Source organism: Diospyros lotus, chromosome 2 (assembly GCF_014633365.1).
Source record: "Diospyros lotus cultivar Yz01 chromosome 2, ASM1463336v1, whole genome shotgun sequence".
Taxonomy (NCBI): Eukaryota; Viridiplantae; Streptophyta; class Magnoliopsida; order Ericales; family Ebenaceae; genus Diospyros; species Diospyros lotus.
The window spans coordinates 15,641,141-15,656,178 of NC_068339.1; the positions used below are offsets into that span (position 1 = coordinate 15,641,141).

At 38.5% G+C, this 15,038-nt stretch overlaps 2 protein-coding genes across 2 annotated transcripts; both read left to right on the forward strand.

Moving 5' to 3' along the window:
- Positions 1-549: 549 nt before the first annotated feature.
- On the forward strand, positions 550-12,750 carry LOC127794990 (pentatricopeptide repeat-containing protein At4g18975, chloroplastic-like). The gene is made up of 2 exons (XM_052326363.1): positions 550-745; positions 11,426-12,750. Exon 2 carries the CDS (start codon positions 11,531-11,533, stop codon positions 12,479-12,481), a length of 951 nt encoding a protein of 316 aa, XP_052182323.1. The 5' UTR covers positions 550-745; positions 11,426-11,530; the 3' UTR covers positions 12,482-12,750.
- A 632-nt stretch (positions 12,751-13,382) lies between these two features.
- Positions 13,383-14,872, forward strand: LOC127794989 (uncharacterized). Its single transcript, XM_052326361.1, has one exon. The coding sequence runs from the start codon at positions 13,454-13,456 to the stop codon at positions 14,612-14,614; it is 1,161 nt and encodes a 386-aa protein (XP_052182321.1). The 5' UTR covers positions 13,383-13,453; the 3' UTR covers positions 14,615-14,872.
- Positions 14,873-15,038: the final 166 nt, after the last annotated feature.

Below are 15,038 nucleotides of genomic sequence, written 5' to 3' on the forward strand. Positions count from 1 at the left end.
AAAGGTAGGAATAATAACATATTCAATTAACGAAATAAGGTAGGAATAATTTATTTGAAAAACGTGGGAGTAATTTTTTGAAAACATTGATAAAATAACTTATAAGTTCAATAATATTTAAACTCTTAAAATTTTAATAAATTTATAATTAAATAAGGTTATAATTTATAAGTTAAAAAAAAATTATAAACGATCAAAATGGAGCACAAAACACCGTTATAATAAAATGAGTCATGCTACTTGTGTATTACTTTTGTATATTTTGAGCTATACAAAAATAGTATTATGACTAAAATACCTCTCGTCTCCATATAATTCACGTGTCTTTATGCGGCTCATAAAATATTTTGTTATCGTTAATACATCTTTATATAGTTAAAGGTGTACACAAAGAGATATAATAATAATATTTTTCTAATAAAATTGATGTGACTCTATGTGTCACATGCAGTTGATTTGGACCTCGTCCATTATGTTTCGTGTCCTTGTAAAATGTATTTTACCTTTTTAATTTCGAGAAAAGCAATTAATAAGCGGTTTGTAAAAAAAAATAAATTCTGTCCATCTCCGCTTCCCTACCCAACAGAATCCTCTCATTCTCCAGCTCATATTCAGCCGTCGAAGCTATCTCCATTACCGGTTCCTCCTTAATCGTCGGCGGGCATTTGCAGCAGCCACGATCCGGCGACGACGGAGGCGCGGGGAAGTTCATGCAACCGCTGCACCGCCGCCACCTGAAAATATGGTAAAATTTCGCTGTTAGGAGTAGCACCGTCTTTAGTGATTTATCTTTTTTGGGTTCTGTTGAGTCTGGGGTTCTCACATAGAAAAAATGGTAAAACCAGACAGTGTTTATGTTCGCGGATAGATAAACTTATGCACTGTTCTAATAAGAATTTTGGAAGCCTGAAATTGAAATGGGGACTTGGAGGAGGTCAAAGGGTTTTCCTTTCTTGTTATTGTTATTAGTTTTTTGGATCCAGAATAAAGCAAAGATTTTACGCCAGTTATGTTTATATCTAGAAATTGTAAGGAAGGGGAAAGGAAATAATCACTTGTGGAAGGAAAGAAAAGGAAAAGCAAAAGCAAATAATCACTGTTGCTAAATTTTGTGTGTTGGAAAACAAGCAGCTTGAACATCTGTTTTAGGTTTATAGATTGGGAAATGGTTTTTTGTATCTAACATTTGATTGCATTTTTCAAATTTTATGTGAAAAATGAAACTGGAGATTTTGTGGAAAAGTGAAGATGGAAAACTGGAAAACATTTGCACAACTAAATAACCTCCCTCCCGACGCAACAGAACTCCCTTCCCTCCATTCATCTTCATTGTTTCCCCTTTACCTGGAGCTCTTCTTCATCGTCAAAGCTCTATCCCTTCATTACCGGTTCCTCCTACATCATCAATGGTCTTCATCCCTCCTATTTTGCATGGAAAAAATCCTTCTGTTCGAATGGGAGAAACCCTTTTCTCTCACTTCTCGCTTTCAAATCCATGCTGTTGATCCCTCCTCTACCCTTTTCCTCTTCATTTGCTAGCCCATTTGCTCTGTTTGCCAACCCCCTTTCTCACTTTAGGGTCTTCTATTTTTCGATCTATTTAGCATTCATGTTCTCTGTTCTGATTAGCCATGGAGGTTTGTTGATTATGTGTTGATTGCATATGTTTTCACATCTCACATTCATTGTTGTTGTGTTTGTGCCTTGCAAAACAACCAGAAAAACAGATCGTTAGGGCAAAGAAAATAGCAAAAACAGTATGTAAAATGGACTAACAGCAAGCTGAAAAATAAGAACAGTAAACTCCCTTTAGGCGTTCGAAAATGAGGAAGAAGAAGGTGGATTTTCAAGGCTCAGCGTTGATCGGTTCGACACCCACAAAAGATAACCAAGAATCGGTTCCAAGCACAACTCAAGAACCGCATTCAATCAACACCCAAAACTGCCTTAAACACAAAACCCACAACCGAGAATCGCACACCCACACAAGGACGAAGAAACCCCACCAAGGAGAACCCTCTTCTCACTCTCGGCTCTCTCTCTCTCTCTTCACTCTCTCATTCTCCTCTATTTGGCGCTTCCTATATCCCCGATTTAAAGATCCAGATAACTCCCAAGAACTAGGAAAGATCTCTCCAAGGATGAGGATAACCATCAGGATATCCGAAACGATTGAGATAAGATAAGGGAAGCAGAAAACAAACCTGCGTAGGAATCGGCTAGGAGAATAGAACTGAAGAAGCTAGGTCAAACAAGGACTTATATATGTGGGCTTTTAGATAAGGCAGTGGGCTTGTGAAGAAATGGGCTTGGTCTTTGTGTTGAGCAGCTGGGCCAAGCCCAGCTTTCCTCAAAACCAAAATAAATGTGCTTGGGCCATCTTCTTGATGGGCCACCTCTTTGTGGGATTGAACCTCTCAATATAACTATCAATCCTGGGCCGAGGCCTATGATAGATAACTTACCTGACCAAAACATCATCGCCTTGGACTTGTTGGGTGTCACACCTCAACAAATCTCCACCTTGATACCTAACAAGGCCTGCACACAAACAAACGAATTTATTAGTTGACACAAGTACCAAACCGATTGAAAAAATTCACTTACCTTTACCAATGTTTAGAAGTGCAAAACAGCTTCTAAACTTGGCCAATGTGAGAACCTTAGTTCCCATATCTGAAGGATTATACTCAGACAATACTTTCTCAAGTTTAACAATATCTTGAGACACAATGTCACGAATAAAATGAAGTCTGACATCTATGTGCTTAGTGCGTTCGTGAAACACATGATTTTTGCACAAATGAATAGCAAATTGACTATCTGAATATAAAATCACGTCATCACTCAAAACACTTATTTCTTTGAGTAAACTCTTAAACTACAATGCTTCTTTAATTGCTTCAGTGACAACAATATATTCAGATTCGGTAGTAGAAAGAGCAACTATGTGTTGAAGTTGTGACTTCCAACTAATGCAAGCATCACATAAAGTAAACACATAGGACGACATGGACTTTCTATTATCCCTATCACCGGCATAGTCAGAATTTGTAAATCCTTTTAGTTTCACTCATTCAGTTTTATGTTTATACACTAAGCCAATGTCACATGAACCTTTCAGATATCTTAACAACCATTTCAGAGCTTCCCAGTGTTTAGGACCAGGGTTAGACATAAACCTGCTAAGTGTACTAATTGCGTGAGCTAAGTCAGGTCTAGTACACACCATTAGATACATTATAGATCCAATGACATTAGAGTATGGTATTTTACTCATGTATTCTTTTTCTTCTTCATTAGCAAATAACTGTTCTTTAGACAATATGAAATGGCTAGCCAAAGGTAAGGAAACAGGTTTACAATCATGCATACCAAATTTTTTCAATATTTTCAAAACATAAGATGATTGGTGTAGAAATAAACATGAATTTGACCTATTCCTCTCAATTTCCATTCCTAGGATTTTTCTAGCATTTCCTAGGTCTTTCATGTCAAATTCTTTATCTAGAATTATTTTTATTTTATTTATCACCTTCAAATTTGGGCCAATTAAAAGCATGTCATCAACATATAACAATAAAAACACACAATTATTATTATGTTGTTAAAAGTATAGGCAGTGATCAAATTCACTCCTCTTAAACCCAATGGAATGCACATAAGAATCAAAGCGTTTGTTCCATTGCCTAGGGGACTGTTTCAAACCATATAAAGATTTCTTAAGGTAACACACATGATTAGGTTTATCTTTATCTTCAAAACCCCTAGGTTGACACATATAAATCTTTTCTTCAAGGTCCCCATGCAAAAATGCAGTTTTTACGTCTAGTTGTTCAAGTTCCCAATTAAAATGTGCAACTAAGGCAAGCATTACTCTTATAGTGGTATACTTAACAACGGGAGAAAAGATTTCATTATAGTCTACCCTCTCCTTTTGTGTGAACCCCTTAGCTACCAACCTACCTTTAAATCTTATTGGTTCGTTCCCACTGGTACCCTCTTTCACTTTATAAATTCATTTGCAACCCACTAAGGATTTGTCTTTTGGCTTAGGAACTAATTCCCATGTTTGATTTTTATAAAGTGAATTCATTTCTTGTTTCATTGCCTTGACCCATTCCTTAGAGTTTTCATTTTTAATTGCCTCATCGTATGTATTTGGCTCTTTGTCAACTAATCCTTGATAATTGGCATGAGCAAGACTATAGTCAGTTCCTAATCTTTGAGGAATCCTATGTGGTCTTCGCTCTCTATCTCTACTCAATTGGTAATCGGTTAAAGGATCTTGGTCAACAGGATGTTCTTCTTCCACATCCTCACTACTCTCTTCCTCAGTAATATGCTGATCTTGAGTATCATTATTCTCCACCTCACTAGGGGTAATGGGAATGTGGGTACTCACTCTCTCCACCTCAACCTCAGGCTCTTCGCTATCTTACTGTTTTTCACTCACCAAATCGAACTTATCCTTAAGACATGGCATATCTACTTCATTAAATGTAACATCCCGACTAATAATGATTTTGACACCCTTTTGGTTTCTATCCCATAATCTATATCCCTTAACACCTTCAGGATAACCTAAGAAGACACATTTCCTAGCTCTAGGATCTAGCTTTCCCTCACTCTGATGAGAGAAAGCGGTGCAACCAAAGGTCCTCAACATAGAATAGTCCGCACATTTACCATACCAACGTTCATAAGGAGTATCACTATTCAAAATAACAGAAGGAGTCAAATTGGTCAAATAGCAAGCAGTCATAATAGCCTCACCCCAGAATGACTTAGGCACACCAGAACTCAACATCATACACCTAACTTTGTCAAGTAAGGTCCTATTCATCCTCTCAGCAACTCCATTTTGTTGTGGAGTATAAGGTACTGTTTTATGTCTAGTGATGCCACTCTCAATGCACATATTGTCAAAATCAGCATTACAAAACTCAAGACCATTATCCGTTCTCAAAAAAATTATTTTATTGCCAGTTTGATTTTCAAATTGAATTTTCCAATTTTTAAATTTTTGAAAAGTATCAGATTTTTCCTTTAACAAATAAATCCATACTCGCCTAGAGAAGTCATCAATGATGGACAAAAAATACTTATTGCCCCCAAAAGTGGGATTGCTCCCAGGACCCCACAAGTCCGTATGAATATACTCTAAAACTTTAGACGTCTTATGACTGCTAAATGAGAAAGAAAGCCTATGGTGTTTTCCAAGCACACAGTGGTCACAAAATGGCAAATTTGACACCTGATCCTTACCAAACACACCCTTATCGTTAAGAAATTTAAGTCCCTTAACACTTACATGAGCTAACCTATTATGCCACTTTTGTGTGTGATCAGTGTCAACTGATGCAATAGTGGAAGTAGTGCCATCAATTACTTCAACATAGGTGATATATATGCCATTTTTCCTAACTGCCTTAAAGGCTCTAAGAGCGCCTTTAAACATTTTAATCATGCCACCGCCAACCCCTCCTGTGAAACCTATCTTTTCTAATTCCCCTACAGAAATTAGATTTCTACCCATCTATGGAATGTACCTAACTCCATTTAGTGTATGCACAAAGCCATTTTCAAATCTTACAGTTATGTCACCAACACCAACAACTTTATAAGCAACATTATCACACGTAATGACATGCCCATGATCAGACTCATACAAGTTTTCAAACCAGTGTTTATGAGATGTGACATGAAAAGATGCACCGGAGTCTAGGATCCACTCATGCATATGGGAGTTCATAGATAGATTAATTTCAGAGGGTTCTTGGTTCATCAACATATATACCTCCCCAGTATCACATTGAGAAGATATAACATTAGCCTCACTCGTTTCTTTCTCTTTTTGTTTGGTTTTCTCTGCATAGCAATCTTTGATAAAATGCCCTAGTTTTCCACAACCATAACATTTTTTACCTTTTGACTTCCCCTGTGATTTAGACCTACTTCTACCATTTTTCTTGACACTCTTATTTTGTCCCTCACCACCCCTATTTTGAGGCCTTCCCCTCACAAAATGTATCTCTCCACCTTTTCTCTCGTTTCTTTCAGCTTTCATTTCTCTTTCCTTACACTTAAGAGATTCAACTACAATATCTGGGGATAAGAGTTTCCCTCCCATACTTAATTGCATTCTTGACCTCTTTATATATGTCGGGAATTGCATTTAAAAGAATAATAGCTTTATATTATTCGGTAATTTTTTCCCCACAATTAGTGATATCTTGAACAAGTTTATTGAAAATATCAAGATTATCATCTATATCTTTCGAGGGATCAATTTTGAAGCTAAAGAAACTTTCAAGTAAGAAAAGTTTGTTAGGAGTGGACTGGGTTAAATAGAGTTTCTCTAGTTTTTTTCAAAGTTCTTGAGTAGTGTCATGTTTACCAACTTTGCGTAAAACTGAGTCAGATAAATGCAAGATGACAAGAGTATATGCTAACTCATCACTTTCTTGTTTTTCTTCCTTAGTGAGAGCTTTGTCAAAAGTATTATCAATTGCTTTTGAAACCTTTTGTTGAACCAATATTCCTTTCATTTTTTGTTGCCAAATTGCAAAATCACCTTTTCCATTAAACACACCTAACTCAAAGTGATGTGCAGCCATGATATGCACAAAGCACACAAGAATGCAACACAAAAAACCAAGATAAAAACAGATTCAAGTAGACTGTTTTTAGGTCCTCTAAATGTCAATGGAAACAAATTCTAAAGACACGAAAATGACTAGCAGTTAGGGTGCAGATTTTGCAGCAATTTAAACAAACAGGAAATCAACAAAAATAGCAACCACACTGAAGATTAAATCACAGCTAATGCAGGCAAGTAATCACATAATAACCCTAGTTCTAGCAACACATATTGGTTACCACCACAGGGTAACCCCCAACCTAATGGCCACCCCCACCCGATGGCCTGCTAGTTGCTAGAAATTTAAATAGGGTTAAGAAAATTCTCACCGAGCGGACTGATAAATCAGTCCATAAACCAAAAGGGAGTTTTGAAAGCACCGATCACACAGGGCTGATGTGCTCTTCGGTAGAGCACACTGTTTAGGAGTTGCAGTCGCTGAAGCCGCTGCTTGCCGCCGCTGCAGTCACCACGTGCTGCTGCTGCCAGTGACGTTGAGTGACACGCGCCGCACCCACAGGTGCGCCTCAACGTCGAGAAACCCACGTAGGGTCTCACGCACTGAGTTTTGAATAGAGTTGGGAGATCTAGCTGGATCTTCAAATTTGGGTTACGTTTTTTTTGCAAAACGTTCCAGATCTGAAAACGGCCAAGGAATTGCCGATTTCTTCCACCCACGAAGCCACCAAGGCTCTGATACCACTTTGTTGTGTTTGTGTCTCGCAAAACAACCAGAAAAACAGATCGTTAGGGCAAAGAAAATAGCAAAAACAGTATGTAAAATGGACTAACAACAAGCTGAAAAATAAGAACAGTAAACTCTCTTTAGGCGTTCGAAAATGAGGAAGAAGAAGGTGGATTTTCAAGGCTCAGCGTTGATCGGTTCGACACCCACAAAAGATAACCAAGAATCGGTTCCAAGCACAACCCAAGAACCGCATTCAATCAACACCCAAAACTGCCTTAAACACAAAACCCACAACCGAGAATCGCACACCCACACAAGGACGAAGAAACCCCACCAAGGAGAACCCTCTTCTCACTCTCGGCTCTCTCTCTCTCTCTCTCTTCACTCTCTCATTCTCCTCTATTTGGCGCCTCCTATATCCCCGATTTAAAGATCCAGATAACTCCCAAGAACCAGGAAAGATCTCTCCAAGGATGAGGATAACCATCAGGATATCCGAAACGATTGAGATAAGATAAGGGAAGCAAAAAACAAACCTGCGTAGGAATCGGCTGGGAGAACAGAACTGAAGAAGCTAGGTCAAACAAGGACTTATATATGTGGGCTTTTAGATAAGGCAGTGGGCTTGTGAAGAAATGGGCTTGGTCTTTGTGTTGAGCAGCTGGGCCAAGCCCAGCTTTTCTCAAAACCAAAATAAATGTGCTTGGGCCATCTTCTTGATGGGCCACCTCTTTGTGGGATTGAACCTCTCAATATAACTATCAATCCTGGGCCGAGGCCTATGATAGATAACTTACCTGACCAAAACATCATCGCCTTGGACTTGTTGGGTGTCACACCTCAACAATTGTTTTCAGTAGATATTGATTATTGTTTAATTTGTTGTTTTCAGTTTGACATATGTTGATTATTTGCTTGATTTGTTTTCAGTTTATCATATGTTTGATTTGATTATTTGTTGTGATTTTTGTATATGTTGATTACATGTGTTTTATTGTGAATGTTATGCCACTGACCCTAACTTGATTATATGATAGCCATTCATTTTGCAACGTATCATCTATATCCTTGCTTTCTTGATATGTATTGGCATTTAATGCTTGTATATGTAGTGGCACTGGTGTGGGACCTCTAGGGTTTCCTTTTGTTTTGGTGTTTGTTGAGAGTTTGGGTAGGGTTTAAGAGCAATTCTGGAAAGAAGAGTATGAAGGCCAATCAAGGTTTAACAATTGCAACGTTATTTGATCCACTTTCAATTTGGATTATTAAAAGAGGTTCTGGTTAGATACATCTAAGCATAATCTCGTGCATGTATCAATTTTGGATGGACACTTGAATAGTGCATAATTTTTGTAAAATTGTTTTCCTTCTGTATTTTGCTTATATTTACTTGTTTCATTTATGAGATGTATGAATGGCCATTGGCAGTAGATGTATAAGAGAAATTTTATAATATCGGTTACTAAATGATGCCTCAGTCGTATAACTGAGGCTAATTGGTGGCTTGCTTGCATGAAGTAGCTGTAGCTTAAAGACAGCATCAAGGAGACTCAAAAGCTCAGAGGGTTAGACAGGAAAACTAGTGTACTTAATTATATTATATAAAGGGAGGATGCCAATGTAAGTGTTATGAAACAATTTCTTAATGTATATAAAAAAAAATGTTATCTATTGTTAGTTATTTAAAATGACATTTGATCATTTGGAAGTATAAATAATTGCACATCATACAAAAGAGGAACAAAACTCAAACTGTCATCTGTTAGAACACTATCAAACTATTTACAATAAATGCTAGTTTCTGTATGTGTGAGTTTTTGGGCTTTTTTGTCTGTATTTTCCTCTCTTAAATGATTTACATTTTGAGTTTTAATCATATTAATACATGATACACGTGTAGCATGTGCAAAACCCCCTAGTTGTCTTGAACGTGACATGACAACTAGACCCTTACGAGCTCATGTCTTCAAGAGCATCAGTTAGTAATTCTTTTTTGTTTCTGAAAAATTTCAGGTTTTGTAATCTTTTTTGTGCTTTTAGACTTGAATTTTATGTCGTCCTTAGCATGCATGAAATTTTACTTAGACTATCTGATACTTTTTCTTACTAGTTAACTTGTGAAACTGTGAGTCATTTTTTGGCAGATGCTTTATTAACCTGTACATTCTGTTGGATGTGGAAAGGTCAATAATAAAAGGAGGGTGTTGTTGGCTGGGGAAAGTAAAAATTGGGGATCATGGATGATGTTGGTGAGATTGTGAAATACATTGGATGCTTGTAATGTGATTTTTATGGTGCTTCCTACAACGAATAAACTTGCTTATTATACGAGGACAATAATTATTTCCTTACAATGTTTGTTCTCCCAGTACATTATTGTTATAATTCTTTGGATAACAAGCATCCTTCATAAATTATTCTTTTCATATTTTACTTCACTTGGAACCTACAAATTAGGAGTAACCAGAGTGGATTACAAGAAGGTTGCTCAGGAGTCTGAGATCAGCCTTAGACACTGCCACTGCAGTTGATGCATGTTGGATAAGTGGCTAACAAACACTGGACAGTGGTGCACTATTAGAGGCTCAAGACCTCAAATAGATGCTGGCTGTATGCACTGAGAGTGGGTCTCAAAAGCAGGGTCAAAATGTTGGAACATGGTATTTAGAGCTGGGTGCTGCCTGCAGTCAAGTATGGCCTGCTAGGTTAATTCAGCTGCCTGTAGCAGCTTGGTGGGGAAATGTGGATATGTATGAGGCTCTGGAGTGTCTTAAAGAGCCTTGGACGCCTTATCTTATGGAAGGCTTGGGGTGGGAGGACCTGCTAACTGGTCGTAGCAGATATGTTCTTTGTTAACTGGTCCTCATTAGCAATTGTTTTGCAATTTTTGTTGGAACATTGGAACATCCTGAGGAGAAATGGCTCACAAAGCATACTGGCTTCAACTAATTACAGGGTACCAAGATGGATTTTATTTCTTCCTGTTTCATAAAAAGTGAGATGGAAAGAACTGTCTAACTTTTGAAGGGAAACTTTTCAATAGCCCTAGGATTTTTCCCAAGAGGGGGATGGAATGAAAATGGATGGAAGATGTTTTCCTTGTTTGAGATAGACAATAGTAATGGAATGGAAACACTTTCCATCTACTCTCCTCCAAAACCCTATTATTTATTTCCCCCAGCTTGGGGGAGAATGAATGGAATGAAAACAGATAGAAAACTTAATTTACTGTTATTCACAACATTAACCTTCATAGTTTTTCTAGAAGTTCAAATTTGCCACTGACTTAATTACACAAGCTTTTCATTAAGAGGATATTAATGGTCATTTGTTGTTTAATATCCTTCCACTTTGTTGTTTAATATCCTTCCACTCCATCCATTTCTGTTGTTCTCCCAAAAAAGGGAAAAATGTTTTAAATTATATTCCACCCAATATTCCCAAACGAGGAGGAAATATTTTACGTTCTATTTTGCTCATTACATCCCATTTCGTTACCAACTATCCCCCAATCAAATTATTCTGGTGATTTTGAATTGTCTCTCCAGTTTTCTTTATCCTTTTCCTCCTGATGCAACATAGGTGGTGAGAGGATCAGCACTAGCTTTGATATGACATCTATTTAACATTGCTACAAGTTTTGTTCTTTATTATTTTTATTTTTTCAAGGAAGAAGTAATATTTGCTTAGTTTTTGAATGTTGTGTGTTTCTTTATAGTTCCTCGACAAAAGATTAGGTAAATTCAATCAGCAATTTATTCTCTTCATGTATCGTCAAAACAATGGCATCTGCTAGATAATTTTGGATTTTGTGGGCTTTTGATATTCTGTCATGCACAGATGGCTTCTTTATTTTATTCTTCTCCGTACTAACGAAACTCCCCTTGATGTTGTCTTTTCTTTTTGATAATTAAATCCCTCAATGCTGTCTTTCAATGAAGCCTTTTTTTGTCAAAACAAAAATTCGATAATATCTTGTTTCATGAGAACTGATTTATGTGCGTTCTGATGTTTATGGCGTTGGAGATTTTTGGAATTCTGTGCATTCTTACGTTTATCATCAAATGTTACTGATCTTGGGACTTGCTTTTTAGGGTATTCTTTATTTCTTCTGCAAGTCACTCCTCGTCATGATATACACCTGCAGCTATATCAACATTTGAACGTAAACATTGGTGTTAGTATCGTAGTCAGTGAGAATGGCTGCCCTGGTTGGCCGGATCACTCAAATAGTTAGAGTTCGGTGCCTGAGATACAGTTACCATACTTCGGTGCAAACTCCAATCCTGAACTGGAGCCATGGAAATGCAATGGTGTCACCAGACAATCATCATGGCAAGCAAGCCATGACATTGGGCTCTACAGGAGTCATTAACCTAGTTAGTCACTCCCCTCAGCTTGGGTTTAAGACCCAAAGTTACAGTATGATGGCGCACGTTCCTGGTCCAAACAAAAGTTATGCAAGCTCAGTGGCATTGCTCGAGGATGAAAAGAAATCCACGCATCAATTGACAGGGAAGGATCCTGCAGTACACAAGCACCAAATTGGCGAGAACGTGCCTAGAAAGGACAAGGTTAATTTTCTCTATGATACCCTTCACAATCTGAAGGATAGTAAAGAAGCTGTTTATGGTGCGCTCGACGCGTGGGTTGCGTGGGAGCAGAACTTCCCCATCGGGTCACTCAGACAGACGTTGCTCACGCTGGAGAAAGAACAGCAGTGGCACAAAGTTATCCAGGTCATAAAGTGGATGCTAAGCAAGGGGCAGGGCAACACAATGGGCACCTATGGACAGTTAATTCGGGCCCTAGACATGGACCACCGGGCAGAAGAAGCGCACGAGTTTTGGGCGAGAAAAATTGGCAGCGACCTGCATGCGGTGCCTTGGCAGCTATGTCACCTGATGATATCGGTCTATTATCGCAACAACATGCTGGAGAATCTTGTGAAGCTTTTTAAGGGTCTGGAAGCCTTCGATCGGAAGCCTCCAGAGAAGGCAGTAGTGCAGAAAGTAGCAAATGCATATGAGATGCTGGGCTTGATGGATGAGAGGGATAGGGTGTTGGACAAGTACAAGAGTTTGTTTTCTGAGACACGGCGCCCCAACAAGTCTAGGAAGCTTCCCAAAAAAAGGAAACGAGGAGGATAAGGCAAACTGTAGCTTCTGTCTTATGTTTGTCTCGTCCTATAGCATGAAGATGCTAAGAAGGAAATTGAGCTGTAGGTGGGCGTGGTTTTGTATTGCTTCTACTCTTTATGGGCTGTTTGGTTGTGGACTAGTTTCCTAGTTTTTTAGAAAATTAGACTATAGAAATAGAAAATTATAGATAGAAACTAAAAATCATTTTTCATGGTTGAAGAGTTGCTTAGTAATTGTTAGATTTTTTAACATATATATATATATTTTGGTTAACGCACCATCACAAGCGTCCGTCGCTGTTTGACTCCATGATATCAGCAGGAGATATAAATTAGAGGATTTAGTGACTAGTTCAAATTTTTAACATATTTTAGTTTGAGGCAACAATGATTTAAACTTGGATAGCAACGATAAAATTATGTTTTTGTAACCAACAAGTTATAAGTTTATTATCAAAATAAATTTTTTAAAAAGTTGCATATTTATATGATGATAAAAAAATAAGAAATCTTATGCATTTGGATTATAATAATTTGTGTTGAAAATTAATAAAATTTTATCAGTGTTAAAGGTAATTTTTTCTGATGATTTTGAAGACATTATTACTCTATTATAATTGGCCTGAGCTTAAATAAAGGATAGAGAGTTGCATGGGCAATTAGTGTGTAAAAATGGCTTAGATTTTATTTTTAATTTTAAATAGAATAGAAATAAAATATAGTATTAAATTCAATTATAATTTTAAGTTTTTTCACTAGGTATAATGTAAACCTTTTTGGTTAATAATTTTATGAAAAATTACAAAATTCATTTTTAGATAACTAAATTAAGTTTACAAAAAAAAAAAAAAAAAAAACAGCCCAGCCCAGCCCAACCACCTAAACCCTACTTGTTCTACCTGTTCCGTCTTCTGCCTTTTCTTTACCCCCACTCTCCCTCCCTCTGTCCCTCTCTCTCTCTCTCTCTCTCTCTCTCTCTTCAATGGCAGCGCAGGCCGCCGCAACGGTGTCTAGGGTTAGCCCAGACGCGGTGGAAAGAGCGGTGAGCGCCCTCCTCAAGTGGAGAACAGCCCATTCCGCGAACCAAAAGCCACATCTGTTCGACCAAGATGACGATTTCGTCTACCTCGTTTTAACCCAAAAGAAAATCCCCCAAAAATCCCGCATCAACGCCCACAAAATCCCCCTCCCCCACGCTCTCCAAGACGGCGCCTCCTCCGAGCTATGCCTCATCATCGACGACCGGCCGAAGTCCTCCAAGCTCACCTCTGACATGGCCAAGAAGAAAATCAAGTCTGAGAACATCCCGATCGCGAAGGTCCTGAAGCTCTCCAAGCTGAAGTCTGATTACAAGCCCTTCGAAGCGAAGCGCAAGCTCTGCGACTCGTACGACATGTTCTTCGCCGACAAGCGCGTGATTCCTCTGCTCCCGAAGCTTCTCGGCAAGCAATTCTTCAAGAAGAAGAAGATTCCGGTGCCGGTGGATTTGACGCACAATAACTGGAAGGAGCAGATCGAGAGGGCGTGCTCTTCGGCGCTGCTTTATGTCGCGAAGGGGACGTGTAGCGTCGTGAGGGTCGCGAAGCCGTCTATGGAGAGCGGGGACATCGTGGAGAATGTGGTGGCTGCCATTGACAGAATTGTGGAGGTTATTCCGAAGAAGTGGGCAGGCTTGAGATCGCTCCATTTGAAGTTCTTGGAGTCTCTGGCCTTACCCATCTACCAGGCCCTGCCGGATGCGAAATTGAAGATTGAAGGAAGGAATACTGACAATGGCAGCGATGAAGGCATCAAAGAAGCGAGTGAGGGACATGGAAAATTGATCCAGAAAAAGGTTGCTTCAAAGAAGGGCAGGATTCATGAAGTTCGATACATGGACGACGAAGTGGGTGGCCAAGAAGATGAACTGGCCACTGAAGACGACGACAATGAGGCCGAGAAGATTGGGAATGGAGATTCAATGGCTGAGCAGGTCCCCAGTCTGAAAGCCGAGAAGAAGTCGAGGAAATTAGGTGGCAAGGCAGGAGAAGGGGAAGAAGGAGATAAATCTGAAGGAAAGAAAGTTAAGAAGAAAAAGAGAGGAGATGAGAAGCTCAAGGACAAGAAAAGGAGTAAGAAGGCGAAAGAGCAATCGGGCCTGTGATTATTTATTCCTTTTGAATGAATGCTCTTTGAAGCCAAGAAGAAGAAGAAGAAGAAGAAGAGGAAGGAGGTCTTAGATGGTGAAGGTTCAGCCGTTTCTGTTAGCTCTATTGCTTTTGTAGTGTTTATTTATAGTTGCAGTGTCATTCATATGTTGTCTGGAGTTCAAAAGTTTTGTTGATCCCCTGTTTGTGGTTAGCCTCAAGTTGGGGCTGAGTTGAGTTATATTTAAAAAATTTCAACTTTGATTAACCCTTTAGTTTTGTGAGTATTAGTTTCTTCAATTTGTGATATTAAAATTGTGGATGGAGTAGAGTGTTGTTCAGTTTAGGAGATTTTGTCAGACGTAATTCTAATTATTATTGTTGGACCATTTGATGGAAGGTAATGGTGGAACAACCAATCTTGCCCGATGATTGTCATGT

Coding starts and splice junctions, on each gene's coding strand:
- LOC127794990 (XM_052326363.1), top strand. CDS start 11,531: ATGGCTGCCCTGGTTGGCCGGATCACTCAAATAGTTAGAGTTCGGTGC.
- LOC127794989 (XM_052326361.1), top strand. CDS start 13,454: ATGGCAGCGCAGGCCGCCGCAACGGTGTCTAGGGTTAGCCCAGACGCG.